Source organism: Oncorhynchus mykiss, chromosome 16 (assembly GCF_057628025.1).
Source record: "Oncorhynchus mykiss isolate SJ-2025 chromosome 16, ASM5762802v1, whole genome shotgun sequence".
NCBI classification, from domain to species: Eukaryota; Metazoa; Chordata; class Actinopteri; order Salmoniformes; family Salmonidae; genus Oncorhynchus; species Oncorhynchus mykiss.
The window spans coordinates 71,518,007-71,539,745 of record NC_143037.1 but is presented as its reverse complement, the minus strand read 5'-3'; the positions used below and the strand labels follow the sequence as shown (position 1 = coordinate 71,539,745).

At 44.5% G+C, this 21,739-nt stretch overlaps 1 protein-coding gene across 2 annotated transcripts in view; it reads left to right on the top strand.

The window, feature by feature from the left end:
- Positions 1 to 21,739, top strand: part of LOC110492626 (laminin subunit beta-2) — a 78,307-nt gene that overhangs the window by 21,699 nt on the left and 34,869 nt on the right. For both annotated transcript variants that reach the window (XM_090203850.1, XM_090203851.1), the window contains exons 3-4: positions 9,922 to 10,091; positions 12,781 to 12,916. In XM_090203850.1, the coding sequence (XP_090059976.1) occupies positions 9,922 to 10,091; positions 12,781 to 12,916 (306 nt within the window). The remainder of the gene's footprint in view (positions 1 to 9,921; positions 10,092 to 12,780; positions 12,917 to 21,739) is intronic.

Below are 21,739 nucleotides of genomic sequence, written 5' to 3'. Positions count from 1 at the left end.
CTATTTGAGATTTTTAGATTTGATAGGGAAGCTGAGAGGTCAAATATACTGTTAAGATTTTCTACTGCCAAGTTTACACCTTCACTATTACAGCGGAACGTTTTACCCAGGAAATTGTCTAAAAGGGATTGAATTTGTTGTTGCCTAATTGTTTTTTGGTAGGTTTCCAAACTGCATTCCTTCCATCTATAGCATTTCTTAATGTTACTCAGTTCCTTTGGCTTTGATGCCTCATGATTGATTATTGCTCTGTTTAAGTAGACTGTGATTTTGCTGTGGTCTGATAGGGGTGTCAGTGGGCTGACTGTGAACGCTCTGAGAGACTCTGGGTTGAGGTCAGTGATAAAGTAGTCTACAGTACTACTGCCAAGAGATGAGCTATAGGTGTACCTACCATAGGAGTCCCCTCGAAGCCTACCGTTGACTATGTACATACCCAGCGTGCGACAGAGCTGCAGGAGTTGTGACCCGTTTTTGTTGGTTATGTTGTCATAGTTGTGCCTAGGGGGGCATATGTGGGAGGGAATGCTGTCACCTCCAGGCAGGTGTTTGTCCCCCTGTGTGCTTAGGGTGTCAGGTTCTTGTCCGGTTCTGGCATTTAGGTCGCCACAGACTAGTACATGTCCCTGGGCCTGGAAATGATTGATTTCCCCCTCCAGGATGGAGAAGCTGTCTTCATTAAAATATGGGGATTCTAGTGGGGGGATATAGGTAGCACACAGGAGGACATTTTTCTCTGTTAGGATAATTTCCTTTTGAATTTCTAGCCAAATGTAAAATGTTCCTGTTTTGATTAATTTAATGGAGTGAGTTAGGTCTGCTCTATACCAAATTAGCATACCCCCTGAGTCCCTTCCCTGTTTCACACCTGGTAGTTTGGTGGATGGGACTACCAGCTCTCTGTAACCTAGAGGGCAACCAGTGGGTCCGTCTCCTCTATACCAGGTTTCTTGCAGGATGACAATGTCTGTATTACCGATTTCTTTGGTGAAGTCCGGGTTTCTGCTCTTTAGGCCAAAGGCAGATGACCTCAGGCCTTGGATATTCCAGGATAATATCTCCTCCATCTCTCTCTCCTCATCTCTATCAATTCAATTCAATTCAATTCAAGGGCTTTATTGGCATGGGAAACATGTGTTAACATTGCCAAAGCAAGTGAGGTAGACAACATACAAAGTGAATATATAAAGTGAAAAACAACAATCTCTATCTCTCACTCTCTTTATCTCCATCTCTCTCTCCCCCTCTCTATCTCTCACTCTCTATCTCTCACTCTCTTTCTCTCCATCTCTGTCTATCTCCATCTCTCTCTCCCCCTCTCTATCTCTCACTCTCTTTCTCTCCATCTCTCTTTCTCTCATCTCTCTCCATCTCTGTCTCTCTCCATCTCTCTCTCCCTATATCTCTCCATATGTCTCCATCTCTCTCTCTCTCTCTCTCTCTCTCTCTCTCTTTCTCTCTCTCTCGCTCTCTCTCTTTCCATCTCTCTCCATTTATCCATCTCTCTCCCTATCTCTCTCTATCTCTTTCCATCTCTCTTTCCATCTATCTCTCTCCGTCTCTCTCTCTCTTTACTCCTCATGACCAGAGACTGTAACCTTTTCACCAGAGGAAGAAAAGTCTATCATGGCAGTCAGGCCATTTAGTTTGTTGTTGCTCTTGTTTTAAGCAACAGGAAAGGGAATTTTGATAACATTACTACATCATTACGATAACAACAACAAAGAAAGATGTTTAACTTATTCCCACCATTGTCTGTGTACACCAATGCACTGTTTGCATAGGAAATATATGCTCTAGACTTTTTCTCAGGTACAGTCATTATTATGTGTTGAGTAAATGCCAAGTGTGTGTGTGTGTGTGTGTGTGTGTGTGTGTGTGTGTGTGTGTGTGTGTGTGTGTGTGTGTGTGTGTGTGTGTATGTGTGTGTGTGTGTGTGTGTGTGTGTGTGTGTGTGTGTGTGTGTGTGTGTGTGTGTGTGTGTGTGTGTGTTCGGTGCCTGGCAGTAGCACCCGTGTGAGACTTGTCTGATTGCCAGGTTTCCTCTAGACTAGAGAGTGTTTCAGTTGAAATCTTCTCAGGACTTTTCCCAGGAGACTCACAGTCCAAAGCAGTCCTAAAACTGTCACAATATGCAGCATACTGAATACTGAATGTAGATTCTTCATGTGTATGTTTATCTCTGTGTGTGCTGCATGTTTTTGCTTCCTGTAACTATAGAGCACATTAGAAGCACCTGTTACAGACAGACAGAGCCTGTCAGTAAGACCCTGCCAGAACCTCCTCCCTGGCCCTTCTCGTCAGACTGAGGACCTTCAGGTCTCACTAGTGCTTCACTAGGAATTTATTTCAGGATGTTGACGGCTGTTGGGTGTCATAAAAGTTTATTTTCAATCACCTCACACCAGGGTTTCCGTGGTGTGGCGCCAGACAATGTGACCGGGAAGATTTTCATTTTGCCGACCATTTGAGAAATGTACTGGACACGTACGCAATTAGGCTGATCATAATGACACCACAGAAATCACATTTGGATTATGGTAATTCATCTTAACAGAACAACTCATGTAATGAAGCAACTGATAAAATGTCATTTTCAATCATTTGCCAAAATGCGATTAGCAGGAAAACTGCATTAAAAACACCCGATGAGAGCGATTCCGTATGTGACAGGTATGAAAATATCTGTTAGAAATTTAGAAAGAGGGGGAATTAAAGATTTTATAAATTCAATTCAATTCAAGGGGCTTTATTGGCATGGGGAAACATGTGTTAACATTGCCAAAGCAAGTGAGGTAGATAATATACAAAAGTGAAATAAACAATAAAAATTAAGAGTAAACATTACACATACAGAAGTTTAAAAACAGTAAAGACATTACAAATGTCATATTATGTATATATACAGTGTTGTAACAATGTACAAATGGTTAAAGTACACAAGGGTAAATAAATAAGCATAAATATGGTTTGTATTTACAATGGTTTGTGTTCTTCACTGGTTGCCCTTTTCTCGTGGCAACAGGTCACAAATCTTGCTGCTGTGATGAAACACTGTGGAATTTCACCCAGTAGATATGAGAGTTTATCAAAATTGGGTTTGTTTTCTAATTCTTTGTGGATCTGTGTAATCTGAGGGAAATATGTGTCTCTAATATGGTCATACATTTAGCAGGAGGTTAGGAAGTGCAGCTCAGTTTCCACCTCATTTTGTGGGCAGTGTGCACATAGCCTGTCTTCTCTTGAGAGCCATGTCTGCCTACGGCGGCCTTTCTCAATAGCAAGGCTATGCTCACTGAGTCTGTACATAGTCAAAGCTTTCCTTATGTTTGGGTCAGTCACAGTGGACAGGTATTCTGCCACTGTGTACTCTCTGTGTAGGGCCAAATAGCATTCTAGTTTGCTCTGTTTTTTTGTTAATTCTTTCCAATGTGTCAAGTAATTATCTTTTTGTTTTCTCATGATTTGGTTGGGTCTAATTGTGCTGCTGTCCTGGGGCTCTGTGGGGTGTGTTTGTGTTTGTGAACAGAGCCTCAGGACCAGCTTGCTTAGGGGAATCTTCTCCAGGTTCATCTCTCTGTAGGTGATGGCGCTGTTATGGAAGATTTTGGAATCGCTTCCTTTTAGGTGGTTGTAGAATTTAACGGCTCTTTTCTGGATTTTGATAATTAGTGGGTACCGGCCTAATTCTGCTCTGCATTATTTGGTATTCTACGTTGTCCACAGAGGATAATTTTGCAGAATTCTGCATGCAGAGTCTCAATTTGGTGTTTGTCCCATTTTGTGAAATCTTGGTTGGTGAACGGACCCCAGATCTCACAACCATAAAGGGCAATGGGCTCTATGAATGATTCAAGTATTTTTTTGCCAGATCCTAATTGGTATGTTGAATTTTTCATGTTCCTTTTGATGGCATAGAATGCCCTTCTTGCCTTGTCTCTCAGATCGTTCACAGCTTTGTGGAAGTTACCTGTGGCGCTGATGTTTAGGCCAAGGTATGTATAGTTTTTTGTGTGCTCTAGAGCAACAGTGTCTAGATGGAATTTGTATTTGTAATTTGTATTTTGTATTCCTGGCGACTGGACCTTTTTTGGAACACCATTATTTTGGTCTTACTGAGATTTACTGTCAGGGCCCAGGTCTGACAGAATCTGTGCATAAGATCTAGGTGCTGCTGTAGGCCCTCCTTGGTTGGTGACAGAAGCACCAGATCATCAGCAAACAGTAGACATTTGACTTCAGATTCTAGTAGGGTGAGGCCGGGTGCTGCAGACTTTTCTAGTGCCCGCGACAATTTGTTGATATATATCTTGAAGAGGGTGGGGCTTAAGCTGCATCCCTGTCTCGCCCCACGGCCCTGTGGAAAGAAATGTGTGTGTTTTGCCTATTTTAATATTTAATATGACTAGAATTGTTCATTGGGGTTCTGGACAACAAAACAAAGTTGATATAGAAACCAATAGAACAGGAGAGAAATTACATAGGTGGTGGTATGATGAATAGGCTAGGGAAGTACATTTAAATACATTTGTCAAAAATATATAATTTTTTTATAAATACAATTAATAATACATAATACATAAATAAATAAAATCATTGAAAATACTTTACCAGAAGGCATGACTTAGCCACAGAGCAATCAAGGATCATTAGAGTTTATTTTTTTTAACATTTTTTTTTATAGCTGTGGATTGTTTCAAATGCCTATTTTTGATGCCTATTTGGGAAGCCCGCAATTTAGGCAGAGCACGTGGCGATAGGCCTAGATTATTATTGAGATGCGGAGGTCAGTGAAAAACATCTAAAATATGTTTGAAGATAATATGTCTTGAGTATAATAAAAAAAATGCTGAGACAAAAAGAAGGGGAGGGGTGTGTGGCGAAGATATAAGCGAGTTTCTCTCGAGACCGGCTCAGCTGTCTCCCGTCAAATTCTTGCACATCCATTGTTTTCGTTGTGTTTATTGTTTGCCCTTTGATTGTTTATTTTGATAAGTTCTCCATTACTTATATCACAAGTAGATGTCAGTCTTATAAAAGCCCTTTTACATCAGCAGATATCAGTCTGATAAAAGGCCTTTTACATCAGCAGATATCAGTCTTATAAAAGCCCTTTTACATCAGCAGATATCAGTCTTATAAAAGCCCTTTTACATCAGCAGATATCAGTCTTATAAAAGCCCTTTTACATCAGCAGATATCAGTCTTATAAAAGCCCTTTTACATCAGCAGATATCAGTCTTATAAAAGCCCTTTTACATCAGCAGATATCAGTCTTATAAAAGCCCTTTTACATCAGCAGATATCAGTCTTATAAAAGCCCTTTTACATCAGCAGATATCAGTCTTATAAAAGCCCTTTTACATCAGCAGATATCAGTCTTATAAAAGCCCTTTTACATCAGCAGATGTCATAAAGTGCTATACAGAAACCCAGCCTAAAACCCCAAACAGCAAGCAATGTAGATGTAGACCAAGAATTGGTTAAAAAGAATAGATCGAGACGACGTACAGAAAAGGAGGCAGACGGGCTGAGTAGAGAGATGAATGCAATTAAAACCTGAATTTATCATATTTTTATTTGTCGGCTATATCTATTCTGACTGGGATGACAATGGAATTTATAGTCCTACTGCTGCATTGGCCTATAAGCCAATGATGGAAAAAGTACTAAATTGTCATACTTGAGTAAAAGTAAAGATACCTTAATGGAAAATGACTCAATAAAAGTGACACCAGACTGCACAATTGTTCATATTTTTTTTGACGGATAGCCGGGGGAACACTACAACACTCAGACATAATTTACAAACAAAGCATTTGTGTTTAGTGAGTCTGTCAGGTCAGAGGCAGTAGGGACGACCAGGGATGTTCTCTTGATAAGTGTGTGAATTAGACCATTTTCCTGTCAAAATGTAACGAGTACTTTTGGTTGTCAGGGAAAATGTATGGAGTAAAACATCCCATGATGATCCTCAATAAGCACGAAGGTCAAATGTATTTCCATCAATGAATAAAAAACATAATTTAGCAATGAGATGTTTTTTCTCATGGCCCTTTTGGCAGGCAACAGCTTTTCTTTTTTTTTTATCAGCCAAAAGCCGGCAATTGCTGGCTAACGGAAACCCTCGCCCACACACATTTAATCTAGCAAGTCACACAAACACGCATGCACATGCACACGCAAACAGACTAACACACACAGACGCGCACACACAAGCTCACATGCACACGTGCGGACGCACAAACACACACGCATACACACATATACACACACACACTTTCCTGCTGTGCTGGCTTCGTTAACCTCCCAGTTGACCTTTGGCTACGTTTCCAGGTTGAGATGCTGTAGGTTGAGCTGCTGTAGGTTGAGATGCTGTAGGTTGAGCTGCTATAGGTTGAGCTGCTGTAGGTTGAGCTGCTGTAGGTTGAGCTGCTGTAGGTTGAGCTGCTGTAGGTTGAGATGCTGTAGGTTGAGCTGCTATAGGTTGAGCTGCTGTAGGTTGAGCTGCTGTAGGTTGAGCTGCTGTAGGTTGAGATGCTATAGGTTGAGCTGCTGTAGGTTGAGCTGCTGTAGGTTGAGATGCTATAGGTTGAGCTGCTGTAGGTTGAGCTGCTGTAGTTTGAGATGCTATAGGTTGAGCTGCTATAGGTTGAGCTGCTGTAGGTTGAGATGCTGTAGGTTGAGCTGCTGTAGGTTGAGCTGCTATAGGTTGAGCTGCTGTAGGTTGAGCTGCTGTAGGTTGAGCTGCTGTAGGTTGAGATGCTATAGGTTGAGCTGCTGTAGGTTGAGCTGCTGTAGGTTGAGATGCTATAGGTTGAGCTGCTGTAGGTTGAGCTGCTGTAGTTTGAGATGCTATAGGTTGAGCTGCTATAGGTTGAGCTGCTGTAGGTTGAGATGCTGTAGGTTGAGCTGCTGTAGGTTGAGCTGCTGTAGGTTGAGCTGCTGTAGGTTGAGCTGCTGTAGCAAGAGCTGCTTTAGGTTGAGCTGCTGTAGTTTGAGCTGAGGTAGGTTGAGCTGCTGTAGGTTGAGCTGCTGTAGTTTGAGCTGAGGTAGGTTGAGCTGCTGTAGGTTGAGCTGCTGTAGGTTGAGCTGCTGTAGTTTGAGCTGCTGTAGGTTGAGCTGCTGTAGGTTGAGCTGCTGTAGGTTGAGCTGCTGTAGTTTGAGCTGCTGTAGGTTGAGCTGCTGTAGGTTGAGCTGCTGTAGGTTGAGCTGAGGTAGGTTGAGCTGCTGTAGGTTGAGCTGCTGTAGGTTGAGCTGCTGTAGGTTGAGCTGCTGTAGGTTGAGCTGCTGTAGGTTGAGATGCTGTAGGTTGAGCTGCTATAGGTTGAGCTGCTGTAGGTTGAGCTGCTGTAGGTTGAGCTGCTGTAGGTTGAGCTGCTGTAGGTTGAGCTGCTATAGGTTGAGCTGCTGTAGGTTGAGCTGCTGTAGGTTGAGCTGCTGTAGGTTGAGATGCTATAGGTTGAGCTGCTGTAGGTTGAGCTGCTGTAGTTTGAGATGCTATAGGTTGAGCTGCTATAGGTTGAGCTGCTGTAGGTTGAGCTGCTGTAGGTTGAGATGCTATAGGTTGAGCTGCTGTAGGTTGAGCTGCTGTAGTTTGAGATGCTATAGGTTGAGCTGCTATAGGTTGAGCTGCTGTAGGTTGAGATGCTGTAGGTTGAGCTGCTGTAGGTTGAGCTGCTGTAGGTTGAGCTGCTGTAGGTTGAGCTGCTGTAGCAAGAGCTGCTTTAGGTTGAGCTGCTGTAGTTTGAGCTGAGGTAGGTTGAGCTGCTGTAGGTTGAGCTGCTGTAGTTTGAGCTGAGGTAGGTTGAGCTGCTGTAGGTTGAGCTGCTGTAGGTTGAGCTGCTGTAGTTTGAGCTGCTGTAGGTTGAGCTGCTGTAGGTTGAGCTGCTGTAGGTTGAGCTGCTGTAGTTTGAGCTGCTGTAGGTTGAGCTGCTGTAGGTTGAGCTGCTGTAGGTTGAGCTGAGGTAGGTTGAGCTGCTGTAGGTTGAGCTGCTGTAGGTTGAGCTGCTGTAGGTTGAGCTGCTGTAGGTTGAGCTGCTGTAGGTTGAGATGCTGTAGGTTGAGATGCTATAGGTTGAGCTGCTGTAGGTTGAGCTGCTGTAGGTTGAGCTGCTGTAGCAAGAGCTGCTTTAGGTTGAGCTGCTGTAGTTTGAGCTGAGGTAGGTTGAGCTGCTGTAGGTTGAGCTGCTGTAGGTTGAGCTGCTGTAGTTTGAGCTGCTGTAGGTTGAGCTGCTGTAGGTTGAGCTGCTGTAGGTTGAGCTGCTGTAGTTTGAGCTGCTGTAGGTTGAGCTGCTGTAGGTTGAGCTGCTGTAGGTTGAGCTGCTGTAGTTTGAGCTGCTGTAGGTTGAGCTGCTGTAGGTTGAGCTGCTGTAGGTTGAGCTGAGGTAGGTTGAGCTGCTGTAGGTTGAGCTGCTGTAGGTTGAGCTGCTGTAGGTTGAGCTGCTGTAGGTTGAGCTGCTGTAGGTTGAGATGCTGTAGGTTGAGCTGCTATAGGTTGAGCTGCTGTAGGTTGAGCTGCTGTAGTTTGAGCTGAGGTAGGTTGAGCTGCTGTAGTTTGAGATGCTGTAGGTTGAGCTGCTGTAGGTTGAGCTGCTGTAGTTTGAGCTGCTGTAGTTTGAGCTGCTGTAGTTTGAGCTGAGGTAGGTTGAGCTGCTGTAGTTTGAGATGCTGTAGGTTGAGCTGCTGTAGGTTGAGATGCTGTAGATTGAGATGCTGTAGGTTGAGCTGCTGTAGGTTGAGCTGCTGTAGGTTGAGTGGGCCAACCATTCTTGACCAGCAGAGGGAGCCCCAGCTAACCAGTACATTCCCCAGAAGTTAGTGCAGAGCGATTTGTGCTTTTTGAGATCGGTTCGATAATACTAAAATTATCACTGTTTTCCATTTCGGTTTCCCAAACTTTTTGGGGCATTAAATGCACAATGCATTATGTGGGTTGAATGCTGTAACAACAGAATAAAAGTAAAAAATAAAAGTCCCATAATGGTAGTGACTTCCCATTACTGCTTATCACTTATCACTTATCGCTCATTTATTCACATTACTTTACTTTAATAAAATATTTAAGTTCTTGTGTATATTACAATTGTTTTAAGTTTATTTGAGTTTGTTATTTAATTCCAAGTCCTTGTCTCATAGCTGCTGTCTGACCAAATCACTATTTTAGTAGTTCTTCAAAGTAAATAAGGCATACTTTTATGACTGCTGAATACCAACTATCAATCACTAAGATCATGTATTTTCAGGTAGATATAGCTCACGAAGCAGCTGCTCCCTATCCCTCTCGATTGCGCATGGATTATGATTATGGTCGGTAATTAGAAACTATTAGAAACTACAACTCCCTACTACATCACACAGTTCAGTCTGGATCTGATTTATCTCTAGAGAAACTACAACTCCCTACTACATCACACAGTTCAGTCTGGATCTGATTTATCTCTAGAGAAACTACAACTCCCTACTACATCACACAGTTCAGTCTGGATCTGATTTATCTCTAGAGAAACTGTGCATTGCGCTCACAGAAAAAAAACAAATGAAATGGAATTCAAATAATTGAACGACTTTGGTCAATTTGTTGTTTAAAAAACGAAAAAATAACAAGCATTTCGGTTGATTGCTCATCACTACCAAAAGATAATCTATGTGTTTTTTTCAACATTGGTAAATAGCAGCGACTTCAGTTGGGCTCTGTTTTGGTTTCTGGATTAAACGTAGGCCCACTTCCTCTTTTGATTTCCTTTCCTGTACTGATTAGAGTTCATATGGTCCTCTAATGTCTTGCCAGACATGAAAGAGAGAGAGAGAGAGAGAGAGAGAGAGAGATCTTCACTCTAAGCGACTTTCTGCTATAACGCCCAGCTGTGATGTCATTTCCTGTCCTTTGTTAACCTCCTCTCCTTTTTCTTTATTCTCCAGCCCTAGCCTATGCCACCGCCCAGGGGCCCGACCACGCCCACGGCTGTACCCATGGCAGCTGTTACCCCGCAACGGGAGACCTGTTGGTGGGCCGTGAGAAGAGCCTGAAGGCCTCGTCTACCTGTGGCTCCAGGAAGAAAGAGCCTTACTGTATCGTCAGTCATCTACAGGCAAGTAATGTTTCTCTGTGTGTGTGTACCCAACATCCTCTCACCTACCATCTCACCTCCTTCTGTCCCGAGCTTCTGTTTGACTCCTGACTTGTGTCACCTCTGACCCCTAACCTCTGACCCCGATTGTGCTTTTTTGTTCGTTTATTTGTGTTGTTTGCAACTTATTTTTTTACTTATTTTGTACATAATGTTGCCGCTACTGTTTCTTATGACCGAAAATAACTTATGGACATCAGGATTGCGATTACTCACCACGGACTAGCAGAATCCTTTTTTGTTCTTTAACGAGTCTGACGAGGCCGACGCGAACGATATACTGCTTTCTTGGGAACAGGCCCAGATCCCCATGATTTGCGTGAAGAGGAGGCGGAGAAAACGACATTATCAACATACAGCTGGCTGGTTATATGCTGCACCGACAGGATAGAACAGCGGCGTCTGGTAAGACAAGGGGCGGCGGATGGAGTTCTGTAAATATCAGCTGGTGCACGATATCTAAGGAAGTCTCGAGCTATTGCTCGCCTGAGGTAGAGTATCTCATGATAAACTGTAGACCACACTACCTACCTAGAGAGTTTTCATCTGTATTTTTCGTAGCTGTTTACATGCCACCACGGTCAGAGGCTGGCACTAAGACAGCATTGAATGAGCTGTATTCTGCCATAAGCAAACAAGAAAACGCTCACCCAGAGGCGGTGCTCCTAGTAGCTGGGGACTTTAATGCAGGGAAACTTAAATCTGTTTTTACCAAATTTCTATCAGCATGTTAAATGTTCAACCAGAGGAAAAAAAACAGTGGACCACCTTTACTCCACACACAGAGACACATTCAAAGCTCTCCCTCGCCCTCCATTTGGCAAATCTGACCATAATTCTATCCTCCTGATTCCTGCTTACAAGCTAAAATTAAAGCAGGAAGCACCAGTGACTGGATCAATAAAAAAAAGTGATCAGATGAAGCAGATGCTAAACTACAGGACTGTTTTGCTAGTACAGACAGGAATATGTTCCGGCATTCTTCCGATGGAATTGAGGAGACACCACATCAGTCAGTGGCTTTATCAATAAGTGCATTGAGGACGTCGTCCCCAGTGACTGTACGTACATACACCAACTAGAAGCCATGGATTACAGGCAACATCCACACTGAGCTAAACGCTATAGCTGCCGCTTTCAAAGAGCAGGAGACCCGGAAGCTTATAAGAAATCCCGCTATGCCCTCCAACGAACCATCAAACAGGCAAAGCGTCAAACAGGACTACACTGAGTCTGACGCTCGTTGGATGTGGCAGGGCCTGCAACCATTACAGACTACAAAGGGAAGCACAGCCGAGAGCTGCCCAGTGACACAAGCCTACCAGACGAGCTAAACTACTTCTATTCTCGCTTCGAGGCAAATAACACTGTAACATGCATGAAAGCACTAGCTGTTCTGGAAGATTGTGATCACGCTCTCTGCAGCCGATGTGAGTAAGACCTTTAAACAGGTCAACATTCATAAAGTCGCAGTTGCTAGACGGATTACCAGGATATGTACTGCGAGCATGCGCTGACCAACTGGCAAGTGTCTTCACTGACATTTTCAACCTCTCCCTGTCCGAGTCAATAATATCAACATGTTTTAAGCAGACCACCATAGTACCTGTGCCCAAGAACACTAAGGTACCCTGCCCTAATGACTATCGACCCCTGGCACTCACGTCTGTAGCCATGAAGTGCTTGGAAAGACTGGTCATGGCTCACATCAACACCATTATCCCAGAAACCCTAGACCCACTCCAATTTTGCATATCGCCCCAACAGATCCACAGATGATGCGGTCTCTATTGCACTCCACACTGCCCTTTCCCAACTGGACGAAAGGAACACCTATGTGAGAATGCTATTCATTGACTACAGCTCAGCATTCAACACCATAGTGCCCTCAAAGCTTATCACTAAGCTAAGGACCCTGGGACTCAACACCTCCCTCTGCAACTCGATCCTGGACTTCCTGACGGGCCGTCCCCAGGTGGTATGGGTAGGTAACAACACATCCGCCACGCTGATCCTCAACACAGGTGCCCCTAAGGGGTGCGTGCTCAGCCACCTCCTGTATTCCCTGTTCACTCATGACTGCACGGCCAGGCACGACTCCAACACCATCATTACGTTTGCAGATGGTTCTACAGCTGCACCATCACCGCCTGGTATGGCAACTGCTCGGCCTCCGACCGCGAGGCACTACAGAGGGTAGCGCGAACGGCCCAGTACATCACTGAGGCCAAGCTTCCTGCCATCCAGGACCTCTATACCAGGCGGTGTCAGAGGAAGGCCCTATAAATGGTCAAAGACTCCAGCCACCCTAGTCATAGACTGTTCTCTCTGCTACCGCACGGCAAGCGGTACCGGATCTCCAAGTCTGGGTCAAAGCGACTGCTTAACAGCTTCTACCCCCCAAGCCATAAGACTCCTGAACATCTAATCAAATGTCTACCCAGACTATTTGCACTGGTACCCTCCTGTATTTAGTCTCGCTGTTGTTATTTTACTGTTGCTCTTTAAATGCTTGTAAGTTTTATTTATTATTCTGATCCATATTTGTTTTTGAACTGCATTGTTGGTTAGTGGCTCGTAAGTCAGCATTTCACTATAAGGTCTGTTGTATTCGGCGCAAGTGACTAATAAAATTTGATTGAATTTGTAGGATGAGAAGAAATGTTTCCAGTGTGACTCTCGCCGGCCATATGACCCAGTCTACAATACCATCAGTCACCGCATTGAGAACGTTATCACAACGTTTAAACCACACCGCAAGAAGTCCTGGTGGCAGTCAGAGAATGGTGAGAATTGAGATTGTATTCATTGGAGTTTCGTTCACATCCATGTTTAAAGACATGCTCCAGAACTTTGGCGACTAGTAAATATTTTTTGAAACCTCCCGCTTCAACTTGTAAAGTTTATTCGCCACACAGGATACAACAGGTGTAGAACAGTACAATGTTTACCTTCAGAGCTCTTTCCCAACAATATAGTGTTAATAATAATATAATAATAGAAAATATAATAAACAAATAAAAGTACCTATATAAAAACCCCACGAGAACTACGATGAGAGTTAAATTAAACACGAGAACTACGATGAGAGTTAAATTAAACACGAGAACTACGATGAGAGTTAAATTAAACACGAGAACTACGATGAGAGTTAAATTAAACACGAGAACTACGATGAGAGTTAAATTAAACACGAGAACTACGATGAGAGTTAAATTAAACACGAGAACTACGATGAGAGTTAAATTAAACACGAGAACTACGATGAGAGTTAAATTAAACACGAGAACTACGATGAGAGTTAAATTAAACACGAGAACTACGATGAGAGTTAAATTAAACACGAGAACTACGATGAGAGTTAAATTAAACACGAGAACTACGATGAGAGTTAAATTAAACACGAGAACTACGATGAGAGTTAAATTAAACACGAGAACTACGATGAGAGTTAAATTAAACACGAGAACTACGATGAGAGTCAAATTAAACACGAGAACTACGATGAGAGTTAAATTAAACACGAGAACTACGATGAGAGTTAAATTAAACACGAGAACTACGATGAGAGTTAAATTAAACACGAGAACTACGATGAGAGTTAAATTAAACACGAGAACTACGATGAGAGTTAAATTAAACACGAGAACTACGATGAGAGTTAAATTAAACACGAGAACTACGATGAGAGTTAAATTAAACACGAGAACTACGATGAGAGTTAAATTAAACACTACGATGAGAGTTAAATTAAACACGAGAACTACGATGAGAGTTAAATTAAACACGAGAACTACGATGAGAGTCAAATTAAACACGAGAACTACGATGAGAGTTAAATTAAACACGAGAACTACGATGAGAGTTAAATTAAACACGAGAACTACGATGAGAGTTAAATTAAACACTACGATGAGAGTTAAATTAAACACGAGAACTACGATGAGAGTTAAATTAAACACGAGAACTACGATGAGAGTTAAATTAAACACGAGAACTACGATGAGAGTTAAATTAAACACGAGAACTACGATGAGAGTTAAATTAAACACGAGAACTACGATGAGAGTTAAATTAAACACGAGAACTACGATGAGAGTTAAATTAAACACGAGAACTACGATGAGAGTTAAATTAAACACGAGAACTACGATGAGAGTTAAATTAAACACGAGAACTACGATGAGAGTTAAATTAAACACGAGAACTACGATGAGAGTTAAATTAAACACGAGAACTACGATGAGAGTTAAATTAAACACGAGAACTACGATGAGAGTTAAATTAAACACGAGAACTACGATGAGAGTTAAATTAAACACGAGAACTACGATGAGAGTCAAATTAAACACGAGAACTACGATGAGAGTTAAATGAAACACTAGAATGCAAGTATATACAGGTCAGTGTCAGTACCTTATTCAATGTGCAGTGGTACTGGAGTGGTTATATATACAGGTCAGTGTCAGTACCTTATTCAATGTGCAGTGGTACTGGAGTGGTTATATATACAGGTCAGTGTCAGTACCTTATTCAATGTCCAGGGGTACTGGACTGGTTGTACCTTATTCAATGTCCAGGTGTACTGGAGTGGTTATATATACAGGTCAGTAACTCATTCAACACGAGGTGGGTTTTCTGTAGCAAACTGGCTCAAAATCTGTAAAAAGTGACTGGTAGTAGGATATACCTGTAAACAGGGCTGATAATTGACTGGTAGCAGGAATATATAAATTATTATGGTAATATACTGATGGTAATATATACAGTGAATTCTGAAAGTATTCAGACCCCTTCCCTTTTCTCACATTTTGTTACCTTACAGCCTTATTCTAAAATGGATTAAATAAGACTTTTTTCGCATCAATCTACACACAATACCCCAAAATGACATCACAATACCCCATAATGACATCACAATACCCCATAATGACATCACAATACCCCATAATGACATCACAATACCCCAAAATGACATCACAATACCCCATAATGACATCACAATACCCCAAAATGACATCACAATACCCCCAAATGACATCACAATACACCATAATGACATCACAATACCCCAAAATGACAAAGTGGAAACAGGTTTTTAGAATTTTTTTCAAATGTATTAAAAACATAAATACCTTATTTACAAAAGTATTCAGACACTTTGCTATGAGACTCAAAATTGAGCTCAGGTGCATCCTGTTTCCATTGATCATCCTTGAGATGTTTCTACAACTTGATTGGAATCCACCTGTGGTCAATTCAATTGATTGGACATGATTTTGTAAGGCACACACCTGTCTATATAAGGTCCCACAGTTGACAGTGCATGTCAGAGCAAAAACCAAGCCATGAGGTGGAAGGAATTGTCAATAGTACTCCGAGACAGGATTGTGTCGAGGCATAGATCTGGAGAAGGGCACCAAAACATTTCTGCAGAATTGAAGGTCCCCAAGAACACACTGGCCTCCATCATTCTTAAAGGGAAGAAGTTTGAAACTACCAAGACTTTTCCTAGAGCTGGACGGCCGGCCAAACTGAGCAATCGGGGGAGTCCGATGGTCACTCTGACAGAGCTCCAGAGTTCCTCTGTGGAGATGGGAGAACATTCCAGATGGACAACCATCTCTGCAGCACTCCAGCAATCAGGCCTTTATGGTAGAGTGGCCAGACGGAAGCCACTACTCAGTAAAAGGAACATGACAGCCTGCTTGGAGTTTGCCAAAAAGGCACATAAAGGAATCTCAGACCATAAGAACAAGGATTCTATGGTCTGATGAAACCAAGATTAAACTCTTTGGCCTGAATGCCAAACCTCACATCTGGAGGAAACCTGGCACCATCCCTATGGTGAAACATGGTGTTGGCAGCATCATGCTGTGGGGATGTTTTTCATCAACAGTGGACTGAGAGACTCGTCAGTATTGAGGGAAAGATGAACGGAGCAAAGTACAGAGAGTTCCTTGATGAAAACCCTGCTCAATAGCGCTCAGGACTTCAGACTGGGGCGAAGGTTCACCTTCCAACAGTGACATGCTGATAGCCTGTTGCCTGGACTTGAATGGTGAATGGGAAGCGCGCTTCAATTAAAATACCAGTTGAGAAATAAAAAATATATATTTTTAATTGCGCACCAAAACAGTTATTTAAACACACGATTACATTTATAATTATTGCGCAATGAACAGGCTTATAAAAAGCGCAAGTTTTACTCCAGCAGCAACCAGCTGAAGACAACGCAGGAGTGGCTTCGGGACAAGTCTATGAATGGCTTTGAGTGGCCCAGCCAGAACCCGGATTTGAACCCGATCAAACATCTCTGGAAAATAGCTGTGCAGCGAAGCTCCCCATCCAACCTGACAGAGCTTGAGATGATCTGTTGAGAGGAATGGGAGAAACTCCCCAAATGTAGGTGTGCCAAGCTTGTAGCATCATACCCAAGAAGACTTGAGGCTGTAATCGCTGCCAAAGGAGCTGTAACAAAGTACTGAGTAAAGGGTCTGAATACTTTTGTAAATGTGATGTTTCAGTTTTTTATTGACATTTCTGAAAAACTTGGTGATTGATGAGGAAAAATAACAATTTAATACATTTTAGAATAAGGCTGTAACGTAACAAAATGTGTAAAACGTCAAGGGGTCTGAATACTTTCCGAATGCACTGTACATGTAAACAGGAGTAGTAGTGACCAGTAGCAGGATAAATAGATACATCAATAATCAATGGACAGCAGTGTGATTCAGTAATACATCTAATCAATAATCATTTTAGCAGCAGCGTAGATTATGTCTGAGTGTGTTGTGACCTGTGGATGGACATAGAGTCAGTGTGGATAGTCTGTGGGAGAGAGAGAGCAGACGTTGTTAGCCATTTAACAGTGTTATGGCCAGGGGATTGAAGCTGTTTAGGAGTCTGTTTGTCTGAGCCTCGATGCTTTGGGTTGGAAGTGTCAATGTGTAGTTCATACACATATAATCTATGAGCAGAATTACTGTCTTACCTCATGTAGCCACTAAATCCCTTGTTTGAAAGGAACGGTTTACTGGAAGCTGTACAGCCACATTTTCCCTAAATTTTCTCACACGTGGGTCCGCCCCCTAACGTTTCGAGTTCCAGCCAATGAAGTTCAGCCCCTTGCCATTTGAGTGACAGCTAGCAAGATGCACACACAGCAGAGCGAGAGAGCGCAATGACAGCGTGCACGTATCTGCGCTATGTGATGTTTTAAATATCAGAGACTACTGTCTAAAAAGTATACAAAAGTACAGAGAATCCCTTTAAGTGGACAATAATAATTCACCATGTTTTCACCATCTTTTGACAAAGTATAGTGAACCATTGACTTTATGTTTTGTGCTCAATTATCTCTGCCCTCTGCATTCGGTAACATGACATGCCCCCACATGCAGCTGCCTCTGCTATGAACTCATACAGAAGCCGTATTATTAGAGGCCTAATCTGGGTTCCCACTATTAATAACAGGTCTGCTCAAAAACCAAGGGGGGGGGGGGGGGGGGGGGGGGGGGGGGGAAGAGAGGGGGACTGGGAGTGGTGGGAGAGGGGGGACGGGGAGAGAGGGAGGAAGAGAGGGGGACTGGGAGAGGTGGGAGACGGGGGAGGGGGAGAGAGGGAGGAAGAGAGGGGGACTGGGAGTGGTGGGAGGGGGAGAGAGGGAGGAAGAGAGGGGGACCGGGAGTGGTGGGAGAGGGGGGAGGGGGAGAGAGGGAGGAAGAGAGGGGGACTGGGAGTGGTGGGAATGATGAGTGGAGCAAAAAAAGAGAGAGAGTGAAATATGGGGGGGAGAGGGGGAGAGAGAGAGAGAGAGTGAAATATGGGAGGGAGAGGGGGAGAGAGAGAGAGAGGGGGAGAGAGAGGGAAGGAGAGAGGGAGAGGGAGGGAGAGAGAGAGGGGGAGAGATGGAGGGAGAGGGGGAGAGGGAGGGAGAGAGAGGGAGAGAAGGAGGGAGAGGGAGGGAGAGAGAGGGAGGGACGGGGGAGAGAGAGAGGGAGAGAGAGAGGGGGAGAGAGAGGGAGGGAGAGAAAGGGAGGGAGGGAGGGAGAGGGGAGAGAGAGAGAGGGGGAGAGAGGGAGGGAGAGAGAGAGGGAGAGAGAGGGAGAGAGGGAGGGAGGGAGAGGGAGGGAGAGAGAGGGAGGGAGGGGGGAGAGAGAGAGGGAGAGAGAGAGGGGGAGAGAGGGAGGGAGAGAAAGGGAGAGAGGGAGGGAGAGGGGGAGAGGGAGGGAGAGAGAGGGAGAGAGGGAGGGAGGGAGAGGGAGGGAGAGAGAGGGAGGGAGGGGGAGAGAGAGAGGGAGAGAGAGAGGGGGATAGAGAGGGAGGGAGAGAAAGGGAGAGAGGGAGGGAGAGAAAGGAGGGAGGAAGGAGAGGGAGAGAGAGAGAGAGAGGGCGGAAGCTACATTGTGTCATGACAGTGGTTCTGGTAGCTCTGTTCTGGACATCCAGGGATTTTATTAATCCATTCTTAATGGATTCTATTTCTATGGTTCTGGAGGTCCTTCAAAGTCCAGAGGTTTCACAGCCTCCATTACACTAAATCACCCTCCATCATAATCTCTCTGTACTGTAGTTTACTCTACATGGAGCAGCCAGCAGACACAGGCCCACAGCTGTGTGTATGGGAATTGGGGGTAATAACAGACCCGGCTGTACCGTGGTTCGGGAACTCCAACAAAGACAGGGACGTGAAAGAGGAGAGAGGAGAGGATGGAGTCAGAGGAATAGTGGGAAATGGAGAGAAGAGAGGGAGGAGGGAGGGAGATGAATAGTGGGAGATGGAGAGAAGAGAGAGAGGAGGGAGGGAGGGAGATGAATAGTGGGAGATGGAGAGAAGAGAGAGGAAGGAGGGAGGGAGATGAATAGTGGGAAATGGAGAGAAGAGAGAGAGAGGGAGGGAGGGAGATTAATAGTGGGAGATGGAGAGAGGAGGGAGGGAGGGAGTCAGATGAATAGTGGGAGATGGCGAGAGAGGAGGGAGGGAGGGAGGGAGTCAGATAAATAGTGGGAGATGGTGAGAGAGGAGGGAGGGAGGGAGGGAGGGAGGGAGGGAGGGAGTCAGATGAATAGTGGGAGATGGCGAGAGAGGAGGGAGGGAGGGAGTCAGATGAATAGTGGAAGATGGAGAGAAAGAGGGAGGGAGTGGGGGAGTCAGATGAATAGTAGGAGATGGAGGGAGGGAGGGAGGGAGGGAGTGGGGGAGTCAGATGAATAGTAGGAGATGGAGGGAGGGAGGGAGGGAGGGAGGGAGGGAGGGAGGGAGGGAGGGAGTCAGATGAATAGTGGGAGATGGAGGGAGTGGGGGAGTCAGATGAATAGTGGGAGATGGAGGGAGGGAGGGAGTGGGGGAGTCAGATGAATAGTGGGAGGTGGAGGGAGGGAGGGAGTGAGTGGGGGAGTCAGATGAATAGTAGGAGATGGAGGGAGGGAGGGAGGGAGGGAGTGGGGGAGTCAGATGAATAGTGGGAGATGGAGAGAAAGAGTGAGAGGAGGGTACATTGAGGAAACGACAGAAAATGAGATTTTGAGAAACTCTTAGCAATTTTCCTTCTTCATTGTTAATACAGAGCTCACATACAGCAGACAAAAGTCCAATTTCAGGTCTATGTCTGAGTGATTGACTACTGTGGACCACTATAGCACTGCCTGTATTCTGTGTAGAACACTGAGAGGTGGGAGACAGGAAACAGTCACTATTTTTACTCCCTGTCTCCGTGGTGGATCTGGCAGACCTTTAGAGTATGTGAGATGGAGCACAGTGGGATGCTTGTACTATACGCCATGACAACAGTCCCTGTGTCCCTCGCATGAGGCCCCCTCTTGTACTAAGGGATTGGAGTGGAAGGCTGGGTCGGGTCGGTACCTCATGTCCACTGGACTGGAGAGCGGCGTGGCCCACTTCTACTAGGTTTTTCATTGCAGGACAGGTACCGGTAGGCCATTAAAAGGATGTGTGAGTGGGTTGTTTCCGTTGGTGGAGTGTACCAGTTTCTAATTGCTCTCCATTAGCCAAGCCTCACAACAGCAGTGATGGGAAAAAAACAGAGCACTATTTGTTGTGTTCCCTCTCCTACTCTACAGCTCTTTCTCTCTTTTTTCTTCCCTTACCTTCTCTTTGCTTCTTTTTTTACTGTGTATGTCTCTCCCTCCCTCTCCCTCTCTCCCTCTCCCTCTCCCTCTCCCTCTCTCTCCCTCTCCCTCTCTCCCCCTCTCTCTCCCTCTCCCCCTCTCCATCTCTCCCTCTCTCTCCCTCTCCCTCCCTCTCCCCCTCTCCCTCTCCCTCTCTCCCTCTCCCTCTCCCTCTCCATCTCTCCCTCTCCCTCTCCTTCCCCCTGACTTCTTGTCTCTAGCACACCCTGTCTCTCATTTCCTCTCACTCTGTTTCCTTCCTGATTAAGCCATTCATTAATGAGTGCAGGTTATGGTTCACAGACTCACAGCCCCAGCCGCCTACATCCAGTTTGACCTCTCTGTGTGTACATGTCAGGAGGTTCTATGATTGTATGAATCTCCAAAAGATTCCTGAGACCCTCTCTGTCTTAATTCCGTGAGTTATTTGCTTTTTTCACAGTTATGTCTCACTACACGACACTTTTGATGTAACCTTTATTTAACTAGGCAAGTCAGTTAAGGACATAATTCTTATTTACAATGACAGCCTACCCCGGTCAAACGGACCAAGCTGGGCCAATTGTGCGCCACCCTATGGGACTCCCAATCATGGCCCAGTTGTGATACAGCCTGGAATCGACCCAGGGTCTGTAGTGACGCCTCTAGCATTACGATGTAGTGCCTTAGACCGCTGCACCACTCTGGAGCCCTACACTACACTACACTACACTACACTACACTACAACACACTACACCACACCACACTACACTACACTACACTACACTACACTACACTACACTACAACACACTACACCACACCACACCTTGCCTGCCTGAGGGGTAGCTAGCTAGTGCTGTTAATGTTGAACTGCCACCCATGAAGCTGTACTCTCTCATTATCTCGCTCATTTTTTAATGCGCCGAGTTATGGATTTAATCGTTGTCTTACTGCTGTTTGTACTCACTTCAGACTGCATTTGAATATCAGTAAGAAGCTCCTCAAAGCACTTAGCTTCATGTGTTTAGGGTGTTCTCTCAGGATTCCTTTTGAGCTACGTTGTGGCCTGTCCATAAATTAGCTGTTAGAAATTTGCAATGGGACTTTTCATTCTGGTTATTATGTTATTTACTGTGTTGTAGCAGTTACATGTTCCAGCTGCTAGAAGGGGAATACCCGTTTGGCATAAGGCATAAACCCCCCCCCCCCTACTGGAACTCAAGACTCCTTCTCTCCCAATTCATTGTGAATAGCAGCCCAACTCAAGTGCTTCCCCAGGATGGATGGTGATCAGGAAGTGTATGGGCTTAGCCATGTGGTGGACCATGTCTCCAGTCGAGACGTGAATGTTTTTTTCCTGTTGAGATGCCATTACTCAAGCCAAGAGACAGACAGGGGGTTCCCTTAAGACTGGTAGTTGAGTTATCACTGTGGTGAAAACATGGCTCTACATTTCCTGTAACAGACAGATTGACACGATGAATGACAGGTTGA